At 40.5% G+C, this 22,352-nt stretch overlaps 1 protein-coding gene across 4 annotated transcripts in view; it reads left to right on the top strand.

Annotated features, from left to right (window-relative positions):
- RBFOX1 (RNA binding fox-1 homolog 1) overlaps positions 1–22,352 on the top strand; it is a 1,043,447-nt gene that overhangs the window by 703,945 nt on the left and 317,150 nt on the right. For all 4 annotated transcript variants that reach the window (XM_089692050.1, XM_089692041.1, XM_089692066.1 and 1 more), the window contains exon 4: positions 19,824–19,877. In XM_089692050.1, coding sequence (XP_089548176.1) covers positions 19,824–19,877 — 54 coding nt within the window. The remainder of the gene's footprint in view (positions 1–19,823; positions 19,878–22,352) is intronic.

Consider the following 22,352-nt stretch of genomic DNA (forward strand, 5'->3'; position numbering starts at 1 on the left):
CTCTTTAATATTTACATTCTCAGAGCTCTGTCCTGTCATCGCTTAACCGATCGGCGGGTTATGGTCATCAATCATTCTCCGGGACCCACTGATCGACATGTGCTTTAATTTATCATAGCACAGCTGGGGCGGTGGGCGCCTGAATGCGTACCCTCTACCTGAAAGAGCTGGATCATGTATTAGATATGTGATCCAATGCAGAGAGGCCACCTTGCCACCATACTCCTATGTGAGACGGTCAGCAAGTGGTTAACAAACAACTTCTATTGGTTGGAATGTTCCCATCAAAGGTTAAAGAGGTAGTAAACTGTTACAAAAAAAAAAAAATTGGGTCCCCTGCAGGTTTATCCCATAATGTTCTAGCATGCATCATACATTAGCACATTATGATAGACCTACCTGCAAATGGAGCCCTCCAGTGCAGTGTTGTCACAGCTCCCCCAGCACTTTCATTTCCACCCAGTCTTCCTTCTGGGTGGGGGGACTCTGATCATTTGCATGTGCATGGGAGCCCAGACTGCAGCATGGAGCTCTGTATTCCATACATACTGTGTGTCCTGAATGCAGAGCATCATTGTGCATGCTTGGGTGACATCGTTGGCTATTGCTGATGTGAATATCACCTTTCAGGAGAAGCTTTGGGAGCAGCAGTGCTGTGTAGCAGAAAATCACAGGTAATGTTACAGAGAATAAAACTGAATGAAGGAAATGTCAACCTAGGAGAACAGTTTATAGGCTGATAAACAGCCACGTGGTATCATTTAGCAAAACAGTTTGTAGGGTGACATAAAATTGGCACTGGGCATGGATAAATAGTTTAGGGACATGGTTTAGCACACACAGTGTATATGCAGACATAACCGCTTTGCCTGAGAACTACACATGCGGCATATGCAACAAGAAAATGGCACTGTGCACCATCTATACATAAAGAATGAAAACAGATACTGAGAATTACACCCAGCAGACAAGTTGTGGCTCTGTAGCATTTATACATACAGAATAAGAGCCGGTCATGGCTGGGTGGAAACAGCTCCCTGCTATTGCTGATATGAAAGAAGAAATAGTGGTGTTTACATTTTGCACTAAAAGAATGAAGGCTGCAACGTATACTGCATATATAGTCAGGGCTGTGGATAAGGGGATACCACCAGCCCTCCTGTACAGGGCCCAGGCCAGCAGGGGGGCCCAGGCAGCTGGGGGAATTGGATGTGGGCAGGAAGGGTGATTGGCATGGCAGGGGGGCAATCACTGGAACCAATCCCCCTCCTTTCCCTCCCACTGGCAGCTGCAAGCACACAATAGGATTCTTCAGGAGAGTGGAAGGGGGGTCCGGCAAATACGTTACAATTACCAGCTCCTTTCTTTCCTGAATGAACACAATGAGCAATCATTACTGAACAATGTGTTCATTCATAACCGAAGCATTATAAACTGTTTTTTTGGGGGGGAGTGGGGGTGCCTGCCAGGTTGCCTATGTGGGGCCCCGTGGTTTTCTAACAGCAGCCCTGCATATAGTGACATTTTATATATGAGTCAGTAATCCATACTTTAGAGTTATAGTTTCCCATCATTTCTGTCTTGATCTAAGTGCTGCCAGTTCTCCCCCTTTGTGAAATATTTACACAAATGACAGTATGTCTGCACTCCACCCTCGTTATTCTCCCTTCTTCTTTTTGGCTGCAGTACAGTGTCTGTAACTTTGCTGCTTTGGAAAATGTACATCTGGTCAGTGCTGGGACAAGGTCACCCAGTGCCCAGGATGAAGATACCAAACTGCACCCCCCCTATCCTTTCCTGGGAAAGGGGGGTATAGGGTGTGGGATGAAGCATGCTGCACCACCAAAATATATTTAACAGTAAAATATGGACCCTGACATTGATGTGAATGTCCCCTGTGTTGGAAGATAGAAATGCTCCTACATTTGTGGTGTCACTAAAAGGAAAAGATTTAGGAACATCTGTGGTGTCACACAAAAAATGTTCCTGCATCAGTGGTATCATTGAAAGGAAAAATGTCCCTAAGCTAGTGTTGTCACTGGAAGAAAAAATACCCCTGATTCAGTAGTTTCAGTCCAAGGAGGATTGATTTGGTAGTGATATGAAGGGGAGAGGGGAGCTGGGAGGATGGGGGCTCTGTGGGGTGCATTTAACTAGAGCAGCGTTTCTCAACCTGTGGGTCACGACCCCTTTGGGAATCAAACGACCCTTTCACAGGTGTCGCCTAAGACCATCGGAAAACACATATTTCCGATGGTCTTAGGAACCGAGACACTGCTCCTCTATCCATCTCCAGGCGGGTCCGCCCACATGTAGATACGCCCACATACGAGTACACGGCATGATTACATCATCGAGCCAAACCACACATACACCCCGTAAACAATACAGGTGTATGTGACAGGGTTGGCATCATAAATTACTTATGTGGACCAGTCACACATGTGTAAAGAGCAGCTACTGTGTTGAAAGCAGCTACTCTGTTAAAAGCAGCTACTGTGTTGAAAGCAGTAGTATTGGAGGTAAAACGACACTTCATGAATTCTAATTACTGGGTAAATGTAAAATCATGTACTGTAAAATCATCAGCTACTGCAAAAAAAAATATCTGTACCATGGGAACTTAATCTGGATGCTGATCGGTCTTTTTATATTTAGCTGTGGTTGATGTGGATACTGCCCCCTTGTGATAGTAACAGGTATGTAAAAAAAAAACAACACAGAAAATGGTAAATCATAGGAAACTTTAATGAACTGTATTGACTGAACTATGCCATGTATAATCTTTTGTATTATTAAAGCTATTGTTATATATTATTTTCACTAGCAAACCATCCCATGACAATGGATCGTGTAGAGAAGAACATTAAGAAATGTTCAATTTGTAACAATGAAAATACATCCTGCATATCAGATATGTACATTTCAATTCATAATAGTAGCAAAACGAAGTAGCAACGAAAATAATTTTATGGTTGGGGGTCACCACAACATGAGGAATTGTATTAAAGGGTCGCGGCATTAGGAAGGTTGAGAACCACTGAACTAGAGGGACTTGAGGGTGGAAAAGTGGATATGTTAGGGAGAGGGGAGCTAACTTGCTAACCCCACCCTCTGTGCACTTAACCTCAGACCTCCTTAGTGTGACACCTGCCCAGGTTCAAAGGCAGCCACCCCTTTGCTCATGTAATATGTCACATCACAAGGGGAGAAAGGAAGAGGGGGAGTCTGCCTCCCACCCACATTAGACTTCTGTTGGAGAGAAAGAGAGAAGAATCCTGCTTGCAGCAGTTATCAGGCCTCTTCTATGTGCTCCATTCTGATTGACAAGAGTGACAGCAGTGTCACTTGAGGTATTTGGGCTGCCGAAGAACAGTGTGCCCCTCTCCACATTATGAAACAGTGATCCTCCTGACCCCTTGTCCCAGCCCTGCATACAACTGTCTTAAGGGGCTTCAGGCATTTCTGTTTTTTAACAAACATTTTTTCTCAAACTTGGAGAATTACTGTACTCCTGGCTTGGTACATCGCTGTTTCTTACATGAAGGAATTTGAATATTGTACTGTATTTTATTGGATATTATAAAATATAAAATAAAATAGCTTTAAAATCGATTTAACACCCCCCTACCCCCCCCTCCCCAAAAAAGACAGGCATTTAACAGGCATTATTGCCTGTAAGCCACTACTATAGTGCCGTCTGAAATTCAAACTTCATAGTATGCTAGTGAACAAACATGCACAGTACAATACTCTCTTGTATGTGCAGTTCCCTAACGCTTTGTGCAAATTAGGATTTTTACAACCATCTTTTTTTTTCTTTTACAACCATCTTTAAAGATAGTACTACACACTTAACATGGTTATGTTCCAACATGGCATACATGTATTAACAGCATCTAGGTAAACCCAAAAACATTAGCAAAATCACATTTTAATTCAGACATGCCCCTTAGTCAGCATACATTCAGATGCAAGCACATGGCTTCCAAAGACAACCATACCTCTTAGAAAATTCAGTGTATACATAGTGCTATATATGATGGGCACACAATGATGGGTACACAATAAATATTGTGAGGACATAGTTGCCAAGTGCAAGTGTCCCAGATCTTGTGAAACAGTTCTGGGATTTTTGACACAGCTCTGCAGTGTCTCTGTCCTGTGTGCTGTCCTGCATGATTCAAAACATGGAGTAAATTCATGGGTAGACTCTTATACAGTATATCAGGATGCATCTGCTGACAAACAGTGGCCCAAGAATGAACAACAAACTAATAAACTATAGAAGTAACTTTGGATTGCTTCTGCTCTCCCTGCAGCTGCTTGTCCGACCTCAGATGCTGTGGACCATGAAAGTCCCATAAATAGGGTAAGGTAGCACTATAGCAGGCTGCCCACACTGAATAAAAGCCCTTTGATAACTCCATCTATTCAAGCATCCTCTGCATACAGGAACTAGAGACATACTGTAACACAAGGTGGCTGCACTCGCAACTTGGCAAGCCTGTTTCTTCATGTGCAGTTAAGTCATGAGTTTGACAGGATATCAGATTAAAAAAAAATATATGGCACTCTACATTTTCTGTGCATTGAGATGCAATTATAGCCCATTCAATGGGAGCATGAAAGTGCTTGTGTTGTGCTGTGTCTGAGACCTTGTATTCAGCAGACATGCTAACTCATTCTGTATACAACACTCTGAAATTCCCATTCCATATTGCTTCATTCTGAAGGCTGTGCTGTACATTCTCTATCTGGATATATTTCATCCCATTCCATGTTCCTCTGACTTATTTTCTTCCCACTCATCCCAACCAGGGAGCTTATTTTACTCACACTGAAACCAACCATTGAATATATTTTATTCCTTTGACACCCACATTTGGATTATTATTACCTCCCACTGATTGCAATGTTGGTTCCTTTTAATTTCCACTTTTTCTTCAGTGTATCCTAAAGCCCTATTTTGATGTAAACATGGAAAAACAAGTGAAACAATGTGACACTAAAAGCCATGTGTTCTAAAGCAACACTTAGTTTATTGGCAATGCTTCCATGTGCTAATTGGGCTGTTTGCTCCATGCACCGAGAGAGAGAGAGAGAGAGAGAGAGAGAGAGAGAGAGAGAGAGAGAGAGAGAGAGAGAGAGAGAGAAATAAAAGAGATAAGATGGATAAATCACAATGGTTTAGAGGGGGGTGAAAGGCATGTTTGAAAGAAGAGGGATTGTTAATTTGGAGAAGTAGGAACAAAACTATGGTTAAATCTGGGTATACATGGTCTGAACATCAATCGGACCATGTGTACAGCTGTTCTTCTGACAGAAGTCGGTCTAAGAATCAACTCTCACAGCCAGTGGCTGCGAGTGCTCATTATTATGTGGTCTGGTGGTGGGGGGAAGTCTCCCTGTCAGAACACAATAGCACAGAGGGAGGGATCACTGTACTAACATCACTTGTTTAATACAGCTATCTCTCAGGTTTTTTTTTTTTGTTCAGCCTGCTTGGTTGAACAATTAAAAACTTAATGCATGTACCAGGCATTAGGAAGAAGGTGTGAATTTCAATCTGACCATATATGAGTGATTTTTATAAAGAGGAATGGAAGGTATCTTTAGGAAGACAGAGTAAAATCTGTAGGAGGTATATTATAAAATAGACATTTCATTGTTGGGATTATATGCTTTCTATGATCATTCTGCTTCAAGAATACTCAGTAAAAAGACTTGTACAGAGCTCTTAGGTCAACTCTAGGGGAAAACATTAGAGCAATTGACTGGTGGAACTTTACAAGTACATATAAGGGTGACAACTTCTTTTAAATCAATTACTGAAGTTTTCATTGGATACAAGATTAAATCTCCTGGATGTCCTAGAAAATGCAGCTATGTGCTATCTAGATTAATCCCAATAGGTGCCAAGTCAGGTCAGAAAAGCTTGATGATTGTTGAGGCTTGAGAAACCCTTTCACAATTTTAAGACGTTTAGAATACTTTAGCATGGCTTCTTTTCTGCTTTTATTTTAGGTAAATAAATGCATTTAAAAGATAGTTTACCTTAAAGCATGTACAGTTTTCTAAATATTAAGAACAGTAAGGAAAGGAACGTTAAAACCAGTAGTGATTTTTCTGTGGAGTGTTAGAGATATTACATCTAAATTTATGCTACTCCAATCTAATATGAAGATCCATAGCACTGATTTTCTTCTAGTTCAATTTTCAATACTTCTGGCCCACTGGCTGACTGCCTAACAAAAGCTTGTAAAGATATGGTGATTTCAGGGTCTTTTACATTTTTTAAAGATTTGGGAGTATGGTTCTTTATTCACTAGCCATCAAATGGGAGGAAAAACAATTCCCCTAATGTCTCAAAATAGATACAATTTGCCCGCATTGTCTCAAAATAATAAAACCTTAACCACTTGCCTACCAGGCACTTATACCCCCTTATTTTCCAGGCCAATTTTCAGCTTTCAGCGCTGCCGCACTTTGATTGACAATTGCGCGGTCATGCAACATTGTACCCATATGAAATTTTGATAATTTTTTTCTCACAAATAGAGATTTCTTTTGGTGGTATTTAATTGCCACTGGGCGCTTTACTTTTTTCGCTAAAAATAAAAAAATTGTAAACAATTTGAAAAAAAAAAAAAGTTTCTTTGTTTCTATTATAAAATTTTTCAAACAGGTATTTTTTCTCCTTCACTGATGTGCGTTGATGAGGCAGCACTGATGGGCACTGATAGGCGGCATTGATGGGCACTGATAGGCAGCACTAAAGGGCACTGATAGGCAGTACTAATGAGGTGGCACGAATAGGCGGCACTGATAGACAGCACTAATGAGGTGTCACGGATAGGCGGCACTAATATGCAGCACTGATAGGCGGCACTGATAGGTGACACTGATGATGGGTACTGATAGACAGCACTGACTGGCATCACTGCTGGGCACTGACTGGCGGCACTGACTGGCACAACCCCTGGGCACTGACTGGTGGCACTGACTGGCAGCACTGCTGGGCTGCACTGGTGGGTGGCACTGGTGGGCAGCACTGGTGGGTGGGCACAGGTGGGAAGCACTGGTGGGCACAGGTGGGTGGGCACAGGTGGGTGGCACTGCTGGGCACAGGTAGGTGGCACTTCTGGGCACAGGTAGGTGGCACTGCAGAGTGGCACAGGTGGGTGCACTGCTGGGCACAGGTGGGTGCACTGCTGGGCACAGGTGGGCGGAGCTAGTGGGCGCACTGCTGGGCACAGGTGGGCGGAACTTGCGGGTGGCACTGCTGGGCACCGATCATCAGGGCACTGATCATCAGTGCCCTGATGATCGGTGCCGATCCCCGCTCTGACAACTGCCGGTTCTCGGCAGTACTTTCCTCACGATCTGACAGCGTGAGGAAAGTGCAGCCGAGAACCGGCACTTTCATTTCCCTCTGATCAGCGTGTCATTGGACACCGCTGATCACGTGGTAAAAGGCCGCTGTGATTGGCCTTTTACCACATCACGTGATCAGCTGTGTCCGTAGGACACAGCGTTCACGGAGATCGCCGGGTGCGCGCCCCCTGGGGTGCGCAGGAGAGCGCGTTCTGGGAGGACGTCATATGACGTCCACCCAGAACTGGCCGGCCGCAGTGCAGCCGTCATTCGGCTATCTGCGGTCGGCTACTAGTTAAACATAGTAGTTTGGGATGTTAAAGGAATGTTAAAATAAAATGGTGACATTTGGGCAAGTTAAACTCCTGGGATATTGATCTGGTCAGTTAAGTAGCAGAGGGGGTTGCTAATCAGTTTCAGCTGCTTTGTTAATGAAATTAACAACAGGTGCACTGGGTGGAAAACAATGAGATGACCACCAAAACAGGAATGATTTTACAGGTGGAGGCCACTGACATTTTTTTCCCTACTCATCTTTTTCTGACTGTTTTTCACTAGTTTTGCATTTGGCTAGGGTCAGTGTCACTACTGGTAGCATGAGGTGATACCTGGACCCTACAGAGGTTGCACAGGAAGTCCAACACCACCAGGATGGCACATCAAAACATGCCATTGCCAGTAGGTTTTCTGTGTCGTCCAGCACATTCCCAACAGCATGGAGGATATTTCAGGAGACAGGCGGTTACTCTAGGAGAGCTGGACAGGGCCGTAGAAGGTCCTTAACCCATCAGCAGGACCGGTATCTGCTCTTTTGTGCAAGGAGGAGTAGGATGAGCACTGCCAGAGCCCTACAAAATGACCACTCATGAGGGTAGCCTGAGGACTCAACGTTCTCTAGTGAGCTCTGTGCTCACTTCCTGGCAACATAGAGCTGGCTTGACGTGAAAGGGTCTGGAGAAGCCTTGGAGAACGTTATGCTTCCTGTAACATTGTTCAGCACAGTGGTGGGTCAGTGATGGTCTGGGGAGGCATGTCCATGGAGGGATGCACTGACCTCTACAGGCTAGACAATGACACCGTGACTGCCATTAGGTATCAGGATGAATTCCTTGGACCCATTATCAGACCCTACGCTGGTGCAGTGGGTCCTGGGTTCCTCCTGGTGTACGACATTGCCCGGCCTCATGTGGCAAGAGTATGCAGACAGTTCCTGGAGGATGAAGGAATTGATACCAGCTGACTGAAATCCAATAGAACACCTCTGGGATATCAAGTTTCAGTCCATCTGATGCAGCCAGGTTGCACTTCAGACTGTCCAGAAGCTTAGTGGTGCCCTGGTCCAGATCTGGGAGGAAACTCCCCTGGACACCATCCGTCATTTCATTAGGAGCATGTCCCAACATTGTCAGGCATGCATGCATGCATGTGGGAGCCATACAAACTGCTGAGTACCATTTTGAGTTGAAATGGACTAGCCTGCTGCATCATTTTTCCACTTTGAATTTTGGGGTCTCTTTGAGTTCAGTACTCTGTAGGTTTATAATTTTCATTTCCATCAAACAATGGGGCATCCTTACTTACCTAACACATTACCCAGTCCATATCAGCATAGATATCCAGCATGATAGTTTTCCCTATGGAGATCTGATGTGTTTTCAAAGTGTTCCTTTAATTTTTCTGAGCAGTGTATTTCATTCTCAAAATGAATTTCTCCTAGCAGTTACATACCAGTATATAGTTTGGTGAGTTAGGAAATTAAAGAGCGTTTAGCACCTCAACAACTTTTTTACTCAGTTACCTTTAAAAGAGAGTGCACAAAAAATTTGGCTATCAGTTCAGATAGCTTTAGCTATTATCTCACCAGAGTTTGTAGATTTTTTGAATTCTGTATTGTAATTGTTCTTCACAGATAATAAGCACATTCACTGTCCTTTTCCCAGTTCTCATTCTCACCACTATTTTGAGAATTTGGTGAAAATGTATTGGATAAAACAAAGTGACAATCTCTATGAACATTATGTGTAAAGTTAACTAGTGGTTGATGCTATATTCATGAAACTGCTGAAGAAAATAATGAATTCCCCTTGAATGCCATATAATGAAAACATTACTGCTATTCAGATATTTTTCTTGACAATAATAAGTGGAAATGAAAATGAATCCAAAGCTAAAATGTTTTTTTATGTATTTTACTTTACCTTTCTTCTTCCTGTCTTGTGAAAATCATTATCATATCCTGCAGAGAATACTGATTAATTTCAGCTAATGATGGCTCAATAATTAGTTTTTTTTTTAAAGAACATCTAAACTAATAGCAGTGATGGATAAATAATGTCTTTTGATAATAAGGGCATTTGCAAAGACTTGTGAAGAATTAAGTCTCTAAGGCACTTTTTCCACAATGTAAAGCAGGATACATTAAATGATGTTACATGCATACTAATATACAGTATATATTATATATTAGAAATAGACAATGAGGGTTATTTTTTAAAGGGATAGAAAATTCTCACTTAGTTTAATAAGTACTGTAAGGCTAGGTTTACTTTGAAAAGGCCTGCCATATGAATGGATATCTAAATAAAAAAACAGAATTTTGGTTTGTGTAAGAATGTATGATTTAGTTTAGTTTAGCTGAAGGAGAGAAATATAAATTATTCCTCCTTCTGGGGATTTTTTTCTCAGAGAATAGGTGCAGGAACTTGCCCTCCCCCAGCCAATTCCCCGTCCTTAACTCTGCCTTCCTTGGGGAAGAGAAGTAAAAATGGGGCCACATAATGGGTGTGGTCAAGGCTCAGAAAGATTAAGGAATGTGTAACACACAGAGTACAGAAACATAATTGCACAAGGGACAGTACTTACATTCAGTGCAAACCAGCTGGTGGCTGCTGTTTCTGCTGAAATTTGAAGTCCTCTTCCCCAAGGGACAGGTCTCCTGGCTCTATTAACCCCTGCAACACCAGAAAATCATAACTGTGGGGGTTATATGCACATAAAATATGGACAGAAAGCTAACAGAGAGCTTCGCTGCTCCCCATCAAATTTTTCTTGTCCCTCCCAAGCAAAAATTCCCCTTCTCTTAGGTATCCCCCCACAGTAATAATAGATTGATCTCCACTGCATACCTCTTTGCTTACCTCTGAGCTACCCATTCAGAGCTTAACTCTCTGCCTCTCATTCACAGCTAAACTCTGCACACGCCACCACAGCTCACTTATGCAACTCTTATCCACAGCTTACCTATGCAACCCCATCCACAGCTCCCCTCTAATGCCCCCGTCCACAAATCACCTCTTCTTCCCCTGCCCACAGATCATCTCTTCTCCCACCCCCCCCCGTCCACAGCTCATCTCTGTACCCCGTCTACAGTTGACTTTAGCACCCTCCATCCACAACTCACCTTTGCACTCCTCCTTTCACAGCTTACACCCCCAACCACAACTTATCTCTGCAACTCCATCCACAGCTTATTCCCAATGAATGTGAATACTGCAGAAAACTTCCTCTATCGTCTTCTGTATTAAGTGACAGGTTGGAGAGGACAGGGCTGCTGGAGATGGCCAAACTGATTTCCAAAATAACTTCTGCCACATTCCAGCTGAAAAAAATCCCTGCCTCCATCCACACTAAACATTGGATGTAGAAACTGATTTCAGCTGATTCAGCAGGAGTTGGATGAAATTACTGCCATCTTGTCAGACTTTGATTTTTTGTTTCTTGTACATGATTGAATGATGGAAATCAGCAGAGCTTCACCACATTCACTAAGCTCTGGGTAAAACCAGTGCAGCTACACTTGCACAGTGCAAAGTCGTTTTGCGTTTGAGTCTGCTGCAGGCATTTCCTTTGCCTACTCCTGTGCTCAGACTGCAACACTGACATTTTGTCGAAAATTACAAGCTGAATACTGCAGCAAGGGTGACCTGTGTCAGACATTAGAGAAATTAACCAAGAACTGCCAGACACTAAGAATGAGCAGCTGTGTCTTGGTCAGGTGGTATTTGTCAGACTCATCGTGAAGTCTAATAATACCTTTCTGGCCATTTTCAGAACTAAATGCAAGGGATTGTCAATAAAGGATATGAGGAACTGGGCACTGCCAAGGAGGACATGTACAATGCATTTTTTTTATACCACACAGGGCCTATTAAAATGACTTTGAAGAGAAATGGGAAAACACAAAATATTTAAATTACATGCTTTGGAGATACTTTTCAGCTGTATGAAATTTAATGGAACAGTATGATTCTCTCAGACAGCATCAGCAACGCTGTATTCTGGCATCTTTTGCTCTGCATAATTCTGCATGTTTTTCTTGAGTAATTTTTTTTTCTTTTAGCTGTTAAAATATTGATTGGTTTAAATAAAGCAGCAGCACCCCAATCTGATTCATTATAATTTTATAAAGGGCCCCTTTTTAGGTAGTTTGGATTGGGTAAAAGGATGTAGTGCAAACAAAGAATAGCAGTCTGTGTCAGTCACAGTTTCATGCTGCTGAAATAAATAAAAAAATCCCCAGAAAAATATAATTACAACATGAAATAAATATTCCCTGCAACATCCCTAAAACACTAAAACAGGAAATAAAACAAGTTTACCGTATAAAAAAACATGGGGGAGGGGGAAGCAGATAAACAACAAATGAAAGTAGTCATAGAAAGGACTGTTAGGTATATGAGGTATATGCACTGTGAACACAGGTACACAGTAATATATAGCCCACAAAGTCACAGTAGCACAGTACAGCACTGTGGGGTATGGTAGAGCACTGTATAGCACAACTATCTTTCCAAAATCACTTAGCTTTTCCTATACACACTGGCTAATCCTTTCTGAGAACACTGCCTTTCATAGTTAGGTGGCTGGCACATAGTAAGTAACCTGACCACAGTACAAAGACTCGGAAGTTCATTATTGGTTTAGTTAGTTGCTGTAGCAGTGAACAGCCACAATAGTTGGCAATGTTCTCAAACCCAAAACTCACTGGAGTTGGTTTACTAAGGGCAAAAAGACTGTGCAATTTTCAAGTGCAGTTTCAATTGGCAAGTGCAATTGCTCCAGATCTTAGTATATATATACATTTTTTTTTGCTACAGGTACTCATATAACACAGCAATTTATGCAGCATTTTGCATATTTATTACCCATTCACATCAGTCCCTGCCCTCAAGGAGCGTACAATCTAAGGTCCCTAACTCACATTTATACATGCGTATACGAGGGCTAGATTAGACAGTGAACCTATCAGCATGTCCGTGGAGTATGGGATGAAACTGGAGTACCCAGAGGAAATCCATGTAAACTCTAGGCAGGTACAGCTAAGGTTTTCGATTCAAACCGACAACCCTAGTGCTAGTGCTAACCACTTATCCACTGTTCTATATGAAGTGAGGCTTCATTTTGCAAAGAATAACCAATCATAGGCAAGAAAAACAAAAAAAACAGCATTTTTGCTTGCTTATGATCGGATGATGGAAGTCAGCAGAGCTTCCCCTAATTTACTAACCTCTGGAGCAATTGCAGTCTATTTGCCTTTAGTAAATCAACCACAGTGTGCCGACCAAAACACTAAAAGACACCAGGCTTTACTGGCTACTGCCTCAGTTCAGGAAGTAAATGCTGACCTTGAGCTCTCCCTGAACAAAGATGGTGTCATCCTTCTGGACGCAAAAGTAGATGAACACTTTGATACAGGTAGGATTGTGGCAGTCTCAAAATCAACCACTGTCACCAGACTGTGATGATAGCACTCTCAGACTCACCCTGCAGAGAGATTCTTCAGCTCCTGACAGAATAATCTAAATACCAGTAGACTGAGCGTGATCATCACTGGGGTCAGTTAATCAAGCAGTTAGCTCTTTACAAAAACAAAAATAGCTGCCACTAAGTGTTATGTTTTAAACTTGTACCATTCACAGTATGTGCTACAACAGTTCTAAGAAATTTTGTGATTTACACTGTCATGCCAGGCAGGAATATAACAGAGAGTTTGTAGCACTCTTCAAAGAGACAGGAATTATTTAAGTTCTGGTTTAGAGCATTTAAAAATAAAGCCTAATGATTTTTATATATAATTTAATGAATAGACAAGAACAACGATACAGGCAAAATAACTTAGATAGTAGGGTTGAAGTGTTTATCATATTTTTCAGCACATCCTCTCATAATGTCAGTTTTTATAACTGTTTCGATATTGTCACATGACCACACTTTACAGTCTGATGACCAATATATTATTGCACAACATGAAATACCAATCTGAGACATCAAATGCGATTTGTATTTGATGCCCATTTTATTAGGATATCGAAAGTGTCTAATCCACCTGCTGTACCTCTGTATAATAGAGAGGTATTTAGTCTCAAAATTATGTATATTCTCTTTTACATAAAGGTTATTGCTCATTATTACCGCAATTTGTTTAGATCAGGATTTATAAAATATGACTCGTTTGAAGAGCTGACTTGTATGAAAAGGGCACTTTCTGTTTAGATGAAGCCAGACTCCAAATGCGGAAAGCTTCTGACTTTCTTCATGACATCCAATTACAGCAATTTAGAAAAACACAATACCAGGGTATGTGTTAACAACTCTTTAATGATAGGCTCAAAGCAGTAGTAGAGTGTTGTACTGTGTTACCCATCTATCTAATACATACAATTTGGAGATTAGGTTATACCCTTTATAAAATGTATAAAGCCTGAAGAAGGGGTCTATGTTATCCTGAAAGTTTGTATCTTTAATCACTTGAATTAGCTAACAAAGGGTATCACTTAAACTCCAAAATTTCTACATGATAGGCTCATTAAAAGGTCTCTGGTCATCAATGTACTGCTTGCTAGACTTTGCTAAGTTCTGCTCATGAATGCCATTATCAGCTTACGATGGCTTTAAACCAAGCTGTGAAGACCTGCTAAACCAAATTTAGATGACCTCCTGCCCTGCTTGAACTGTATCAATAGTATTTATGACAAAGTAAGGATTTTACAATCTTCTGCAGGTAATAAAAAGTGCATTTATTATTTTTTGTTTGTGGAGCCTCTAAAGCATTGAACCAGTGATCAGCAGATTGCAGATCTCCCTCTGACCTGTCAGTATATCTGCTTGCGTGTACATCCTGTACAGACAAGCAGATACTCACTAACAGGAAGGCTCAATTAACTAACACGGAGCTGTGGAGCGCCGTGGTAGTTGATTGAAAAGTATAAGCTGAAAGCCACAAAGGCTGTCGGCACTTGTAGTTTTCCCATTCACAGAATTTTTCATTTTTAAATTGTGACAGCTAATGGGGAGAAGAAGATCCCCTGATAGCTGTCGCAACAGGGATCGTGTGGGAGTTGGTCCGATTGCAACATGTTACACCTTGAATATGGGTGTAACATGTAACATGTTACAAAAGGTGAACTTATCCTTTCATGGGATTTGCAATTTACAATGTGGCCATTGAGTTTTGTACTTTGGGGTTCAAACCTTATTATTGTCATAAGGGGTATTGCTGTGGTTCTCTTTGAGAGGTAAAAATATCTGCAATTCCTACACATTACTTAGAATGCATGCACTCTATTGTTGATTCCATACACTGAACATGTAAAAATGTATATGACGCTTGGTCTGCTTTTAATGAACATACTCTGCTCTGTTAGTAAATTTTGTAACTTCTAACTATCTACACCTCATACATAGCCAACAACTAGATTACAGAATTAAACAAAGTTTATTGAAGCATACTTTATATGCATAAATACTGATGGTCTCTGTGGAATTTTAATTTTAATGGAGTTTCTAGTTCAAGTGGGTTTCTAATTTTAGTTTCAGTGTTAAATCTGGTTAGTTTGAAAAATGTATATGTCTAACTGAAACTTCATTTAGGAATGCATGAAATGGACAGGAAAGGAAGTTGTGTCTATCATCTACAGTGTGTGTGTGTGTGTGGTCTGAAATTTACATCAACGTAGCAAAACTAATTTTCTCTCATATGCTGCTGGCTGCAAGGTAAAGTGATTCTAAAGCCTAAACATTTTTTACCCTAATGCATTCTTTGCATTAAAGGTAAAAAATTTTTAGGTTAAAGTATCACCCCCTTACCCCCCCCCCCAATATTAATAATACCTTGTCATAAGAGAACAAGGGGCTGGACTGAGCCTCTCTGTCTGTGTCAATGGCTACATTAGGAGGTGGCTTCCTATAATGGCACACCAAAAAGATGAGGAGCCAGGAGCATTGGCAGGGGACCTGAGAAGAGGAGGTTCAGAGCCATTCTGTCTAGTCCCATTGTATAAGGTGGGTAAGTATAAACTCAGTTGTTATTAAAAAAAATATAAAGGCTTTACAATCACTTTAACAATGTGAAACATTTGTATGCAAACATTTATTTTTAAATTTGTATCAATTAATATTATAGACAAAAAAAGCACAGCATGGACTATATGAATATTACAATTTTAAAAAAACCAAGTACAGCAGATTTTAAAAATATTCACTACTTATATCAATGAAAGCAGTGAACGGTATGTAAATGTCATACAGCTCCATGAATAAACTCCCTTCTTTTAAAGTATAACTAAAGGCAAAACTTTTTTTTTTTTAGCTTTGGATAGGTGGAACATGGATTAGAACAACTGAAATTTTGTATTACTATTTACCATTATCATTGAAAGTGAAAGTAAAAGAAAATCTCTATTTTTGGGTTGTCCCCAGAAAAGTAATAGAGGGGAACTCTTCCATTGGGAACACTAGTTCTGGAGACCTGGGGGTCCCCAAGAGATTTCCCTTTATTTGCAGGGATTTCTTCGCAGGAAGTAAAGATAAATCTCCCCAAAGAGACAAAAGTGGCAAAAATAAATCATACAGGGATTATAACCCTTCTTTACTCTATCCAAAATGAAAATAAAAGTTTTGCCTATAGTTCTGCTTTAGGTTATAGCCTTATAAACCTTATAAAATAAGAGTACATTCTGTCTTCTTTTACATTGCTCCACTAAAAGCACAGAGGCACAGAGGCATTCCTATCATCCTAAAAAACCTTAGATACTGCTTGGCATATGGGCCATATAGGAAAACGTTACAGATAAGAAATATAATAGGTTAATTGTCAGTAGACAGAGGCTGTAAAAATGGTGGCTGTCTGCACACAGACACTGACTCCCTGCTGCATAAATGTGAATGAGATGAGCAAAAGATGGCTTCAGCTCCTGTTCTCCGCCTGTAGAAAACTCCTCAGATGCATTTCACCCTTTTCAGGGCTTAAAGTGGTTGTAAAGGCTCAAAGTTTTTTAGCCTCATGCATGCTGTGAACCTTCTCTTTGCAGCAACCCCCCCTAATACTAACCTAAGCCCCCTCTCGATCCAGCAATATGCACTGGAGTCTTGGATATTGTGGGACTCCCTCTCCTCATTCGCTGAGACAGCAGCTGGAGCCATTGGCTCCCACTGTTGTCAATCACAGCCAGTGAGCCAATGAGAAGAGAGAGCGTGAACGGACACACAGAGCAGCTGGTGTCCCCATAGCAAGCTTCTTGCTGTGGGGGAACCTGAAAGGAGGGAGGGGCTAGGAGAGCCTGCGGGGGACCTGAGAAGAGGAGGATATGGGCTGCCCTGTACAAAACCACTGCAGAGAGCAGGTAAGTATAGACATGTTTGTTATTTTTTAGAAAAAAAAAATAAGCCTTTAGAAACACTTTATATTATAGGCCTTGTAAAGCCTCGTAAAACTGTTTTGGGAAACTGTTAAATTTGGTGGGTTTAGCTTTAATCAAGTCCTGTGTGCCCACTTTAAGGAATATCAAGCATGTAAACATGATGTGTAGGGGACTCCCAGATATTTGAAAGGGAATGAATAATTCTAGGCTTTATCTAACATTGATTCCACTGGTCACGGCCCACCTTTATCATGGCTTGAAACATAAGCAAAAAAAAAAGAATTACCCCACCAACTGTGAAACCATACCCCAATAGTGACATCATTACCAACATTAAAGCAGAAACTAATGGGTGAATACTTACCTGTCCAATGGTCCCTCATCAGCACCGGCATCTTCTTCTTCAAGCCCCTTCATTGACCGGTAGGGAATGCCATCACTTCTGTGCATTCGCTGGTCTCATGACACTCAGCGACTGGCCTCGCACTTTAAGCTGCACTGCACATGCTCAGCTCAGTTTACAGCACTGGAGAAGACAGTAAGCAGGCAGGTAGTGGAATTTTATTGCAGAAGAGACGCTGCATTCATCTTCTGCAATAGAAACCTATCTACTCACTGTTTCTTGCAGCAGAACTTCAGTTCACTTTAAAAATAGTTAAAAGTTCAGATAGCCATAACCAATAGCAACAGCTCAAATAATGATGTTACACCAGAGCATAGTGAATCAAAACATTTCTGTATACTTGAACAAAAATACATCAGTTTACTATTAAATATATCAGAAAGCAACAGATGTATGAAAAACCAATCAATAGAGGAATTTGTTGCAGCGATAAAAAAAATTACACATATAATGATGTTACACCAGAGCATAATAAATCAATACATCACTGCATACTGTACAAAAAAAGACATCAGTATAATAATAAAGCAAGCCACATACGATAGATTGACCAGCAGGTTGAATGAAAGAAAATGAATTGATTCCCTCATCCACACATTTTGTGTAGATGGAGTAAACCCTTCCATTGAGCTTTTGTATTCTGACAGTGAGGAGACTGCCCCACCATCAGAATGCACTCATCAGCACTGCTGGCTACAGCACTGATTGAGTGTAAATTTTACTACAGGCTGGTTGTACAGAAGTTGATCAAGAGATCAAATTCTGTTCAATCAACCTGTTTATAGATGGATTAAAATTCAGCCGGTCCCTGTCCCTGCAATAGGGGAATCACACATGCACATTACCATTTTTAAATTTATTGGCATAGCAACTAGACAAACCAGAATCGATGTCAGAGCAATACAGGGAGAGGAACTCTGACATCTCACCACTGACAAGAGTGATGGTGTGTAGTCCCCTTACAACAGTTGTCAAAAACAGCAAAGCACTACTGCAGCACATGAACAAGTGCACATCAAGAAAGATACATTCTCAAGTTGGTTGTTGTAAAAAATTATAATGGATGTGATTAGTATATCATAACAAATGAATACATAAATATAGCAAACATACTAATAATGCTACTAAGTCTGTGTCAAATAGGCAACAGACGTCTCAAATAAGAACAATTGAGATACCTTGTCCCCAGGCAATTTTACTTATTCACAGTTCAATAAAAGGCAGTTTTAGGCTTTGGATATCTATTTCGTATCTTCTTTGTAGCATCTGGGGAGTGAGTGGAATGCTCAATGTTGCAGACTAGTGGAGATTCTTGAGTTATTCCAGTGTCCCAGTTCTCTTATTCCTCAGCAGGGACATTATGGGTAAGGCCTCAACATTTTTAGCAGCTTAATTCCCTCTCTCTCAGCCCCAGAGAACTTAGCCCTTAGCAGCTGGGCTCACTCCTAGGACCTCAGATTCAGACGGTAGCCCAAGTATCCTTCCAGAAGGATGCTTATAATGTCTACCAGTTTCTGATTCAACCCACCGAGGATTAACAATCTGAAAAAAAATTGTAAAAATTGCAAAAAGGGTACAGTTTAAAGTAAGCTTCTAGGGAACACAATCACACACACTTACATTTAATTTTCTGTTTAGCAAATTTATTGTGCATACAGATCAAATCAATTTTTAGAGTTTATATTCAAAATACTATGCATTTAAGAGCACATCCATGATAGTGCTGTTATGAAATCTCTCTGGCATGGCAACTCTTTAAAGCTGAGCTGCAGAAAGGTGACAAAACCTTAGCAATATTAGTATTTATGTAATATATTAAAATTAAGTAAAGAGTGTATTTCTCACACATCCTAAAAATTAAATGGCATTGGGGAGGGAGCTGGCAAGAAGGCATTTTTGATTGAGATACAGTATACTGTATATATAACAATAGATGCCTCACAGTAAGCTTATGGGTGATATCACCACCCAAGCATTCCATCCATTTCTGGTGCTTTCTCCTCTCCCCTGAAGTCAGCCACAGGGGAGATAACATGACCGGACTGGAGTTGCCTGAGAATAGGTAAGTATAAGCAAATTCCTTCAACAGGGTAGTTAACATAGGGGATATAGGTGGGTGGAAGCAGTTTTAGTTAGTTAGAATCTGGAATTCCACTTTACCAAATGCTTATGAGTTCCACAACATATGTCCTTAAGTTTCCATGCAGTCAGGTCTCAGGTTGTGTGGTAGAAGTACTGGTAGTCTTTATAACAAAATGTCTTTGTCAGTGTTAAACATACTATATATTTTAACTATACATCCGGTTTTGAATGTTCATCTTACAGTCTACCAAAGAGTAAATAATGTGTTTTAGCATTTTATTATGATATTTGTGCATGACAATTTTATTTTCTTTCTCCCACAGCAATTTGGTAAAATCTTAGATGTTGAAATAATTTTTAACGAGCGGGGATCAAAGGTAAGCTACAATTTATGTTTGCTAGTTTTTGTCTATAAAGTTGTTTATTGTTAGTTTAGATTTAATTTTAGAATTAGATATTTTTCAATCAGCTTGTGAAAAATAAATATTAAAGATATCTTCACCCATGCTGTATAGCGAAAATAGACAATTCTATTGCTGTCTTCATTGTATTCTGACAGCCGGCATCAGCAGCTGTCAGAATAGCTGAACAGTGGCCGCATCTGATTGGAGTCAGCAGCTGTTCAGTAAACAATATCCCATTTTTTAATTTATATTGCAAGGATGAGTGTTCTGCTGCAGGAATTATTTTTCCCAGACTTGTCTGCAGTAAGGCTTTCTCTTTCCCAGCTTGCATGCTAAGTCTTCTGTCTGTTTTCTGCAAGCGTGAGAATAACAGCAAGTCTGAACTCTCAGGAAATTCTGACAGATTCTGAAAGCGCCTAATAGATTGGTATACAGAGTGTATGTGCAGGAAATCAGAGCAACATTCAAAAATAGGGAAATGTATAAGATTCATATGACTCAGGTGACACTATATTAACAAGATCCATTGGCTGAGATTTCAGTTGCTTTGGTAGGTCAGTCTGACTCTCTTCTTATTTACCCTAAATCTTTTTTTATAGCCTTTTGAATCAATTATAATATTAACTAATTAACAATTAATCATAATGTTAATGTTAGGATGACATGATGTGAGCATCATAGACCCCTTTCCCTATAGTTGACACTAGGGACACTAAGCATGAGCTTGCTTGTTCAGTTGCTTGTCAAACAGCAAGCTAAATGGTGTTTGATCTTGTTGAACCTCTGACAGCAACGGGAAGTGAAACCTTTTTCAGAAGTATTACTACCATTGCTAAATGTGAAAGTTTCCCCTCTGGCTGGTTGTTAGGAAGTCTTCAAAAACAGTGCGGCTTCCCTTAATATTCATACCAGGCCCTTCAGGTATGAAAAAAAAGTGTGTGGGCCCTAAATTCCACACCAGACCCTGAGCATACAGCTTGGCTGGCAAGGAAAGGGAGAAGTGTAAGATTCACCTTCCTCCTGAAGCATACCAAACCATATGCCCATAACATGGGGGTACCATGGTACCCCACTCTTTCACAAAAAAAGGAAACAGTAAATGAACACAATTACATTTTTAGATATTTCTTTCTTAATAAAAAAAGTCCCAAGATGTAAAATCCATCATCAATCACATTATCCAGCAATCCATGTCAATGAACATCACCTGATGCCAGCCAAAAGAAAAAAAACAGCCCCAAAAAAATCCCATTGACATATTTGGTCAGTGCTGTAACCCAGGATACCTCACCCTTTTGTCTACGTTTTAGCAACAGGGCCCTGGGAGATCTATTAGGCACAATTAACTGACAGGAGTGGATTGTGTTGAAGAGATTTTTTTCTTTTGGTGGGCATAGTTTTCGTGATTGACATGCATCGATATGCAATGTGATTGATAATAGATTTGCATAGTAGGACTTTTTTTTATTTAAGGACTTGTCAAATAGTGTAAGTGTGTTTACTTACTTTTTAGTGAATGAGTAGGGGTAATATGTACCCCTTACTCATTCACTTGTATAGTAGTATCCGGGGGCCTCCTTATTGTTAAAGGGCTCCTTGACTGTGACAAGCCCCATGGTCACAGACCCCACAACCCCTGGACCAGGGTTGTGGGGAAAAGGACCTTGTCCTAATAAACAAGGTGTCAAGGATGTTTTCTGGGGGGGGGGGGGTTCCCACATGTTGAAGTAATGTGGCCAAGTATGGATCGGGAAAGGGGGGCACATGCTGGTCCCCTGTTTTCCTAGCCAGGCAAGCTACATAATCAGATATATATATTTTTTTGGTATCCCCCATTAACATCTATACCAGACCTTCATCTAGATTGAGATTCTGGTATAAAGGAATTCATAGACTGCTTTGTTTACAATTAGAAGTAAGCATCTGGAAGCTGTCATTTGTGGGAAATTTCAACTCATTTTGTCACTGTTGCTGCAGTAGGTTGTATGCATTTTACAGATTTGCAACTTCACAGCTAGGTTTAGGGGCATTTATTAAATAAGTAAATTGCTAATGTAAGATTACTATATTTCCCTTTTACATTTTCAGTGTGCCAACAATCTTTTTATAAACTTTTTTTTTTAAGAAGTCATTGCTGAAAATTATATGCAGAACGCTACAGACATTTCAAGGGGTGTAAGGTTAACTACTGTGTACTTAAAATAGAAATATTGTTTTCCTTTTTGAAATAATCAGGGGTTTTGCAACCCTCCCTATTCACCAGTGATAATTAGATTTCTCATCACAGAAAATAAGTTCATGTTTTCAGAATAAAAAGAAAGATTTGCTGAAAAGGTATTTTCCTGTTATTGAAGTGCAAGTTGGTAATATAATCTAATATGCTCTCAAGCAATTACCCTGTGTATTGCTCCAATTTACTGTTGTACAGGGTTTTTATGTTGAGGGAAA

The sequence above is a fragment of the Staurois parvus genome, unplaced genomic scaffold, assembly GCF_062004578.1.
Source record: "Staurois parvus isolate SC_StPar_1 unplaced genomic scaffold, SC_StPar_1.0 ptg000022l, whole genome shotgun sequence".
In the NCBI taxonomy this organism is placed as follows: Eukaryota; Metazoa; Chordata; class Amphibia; order Anura; family Ranidae; genus Staurois; species Staurois parvus.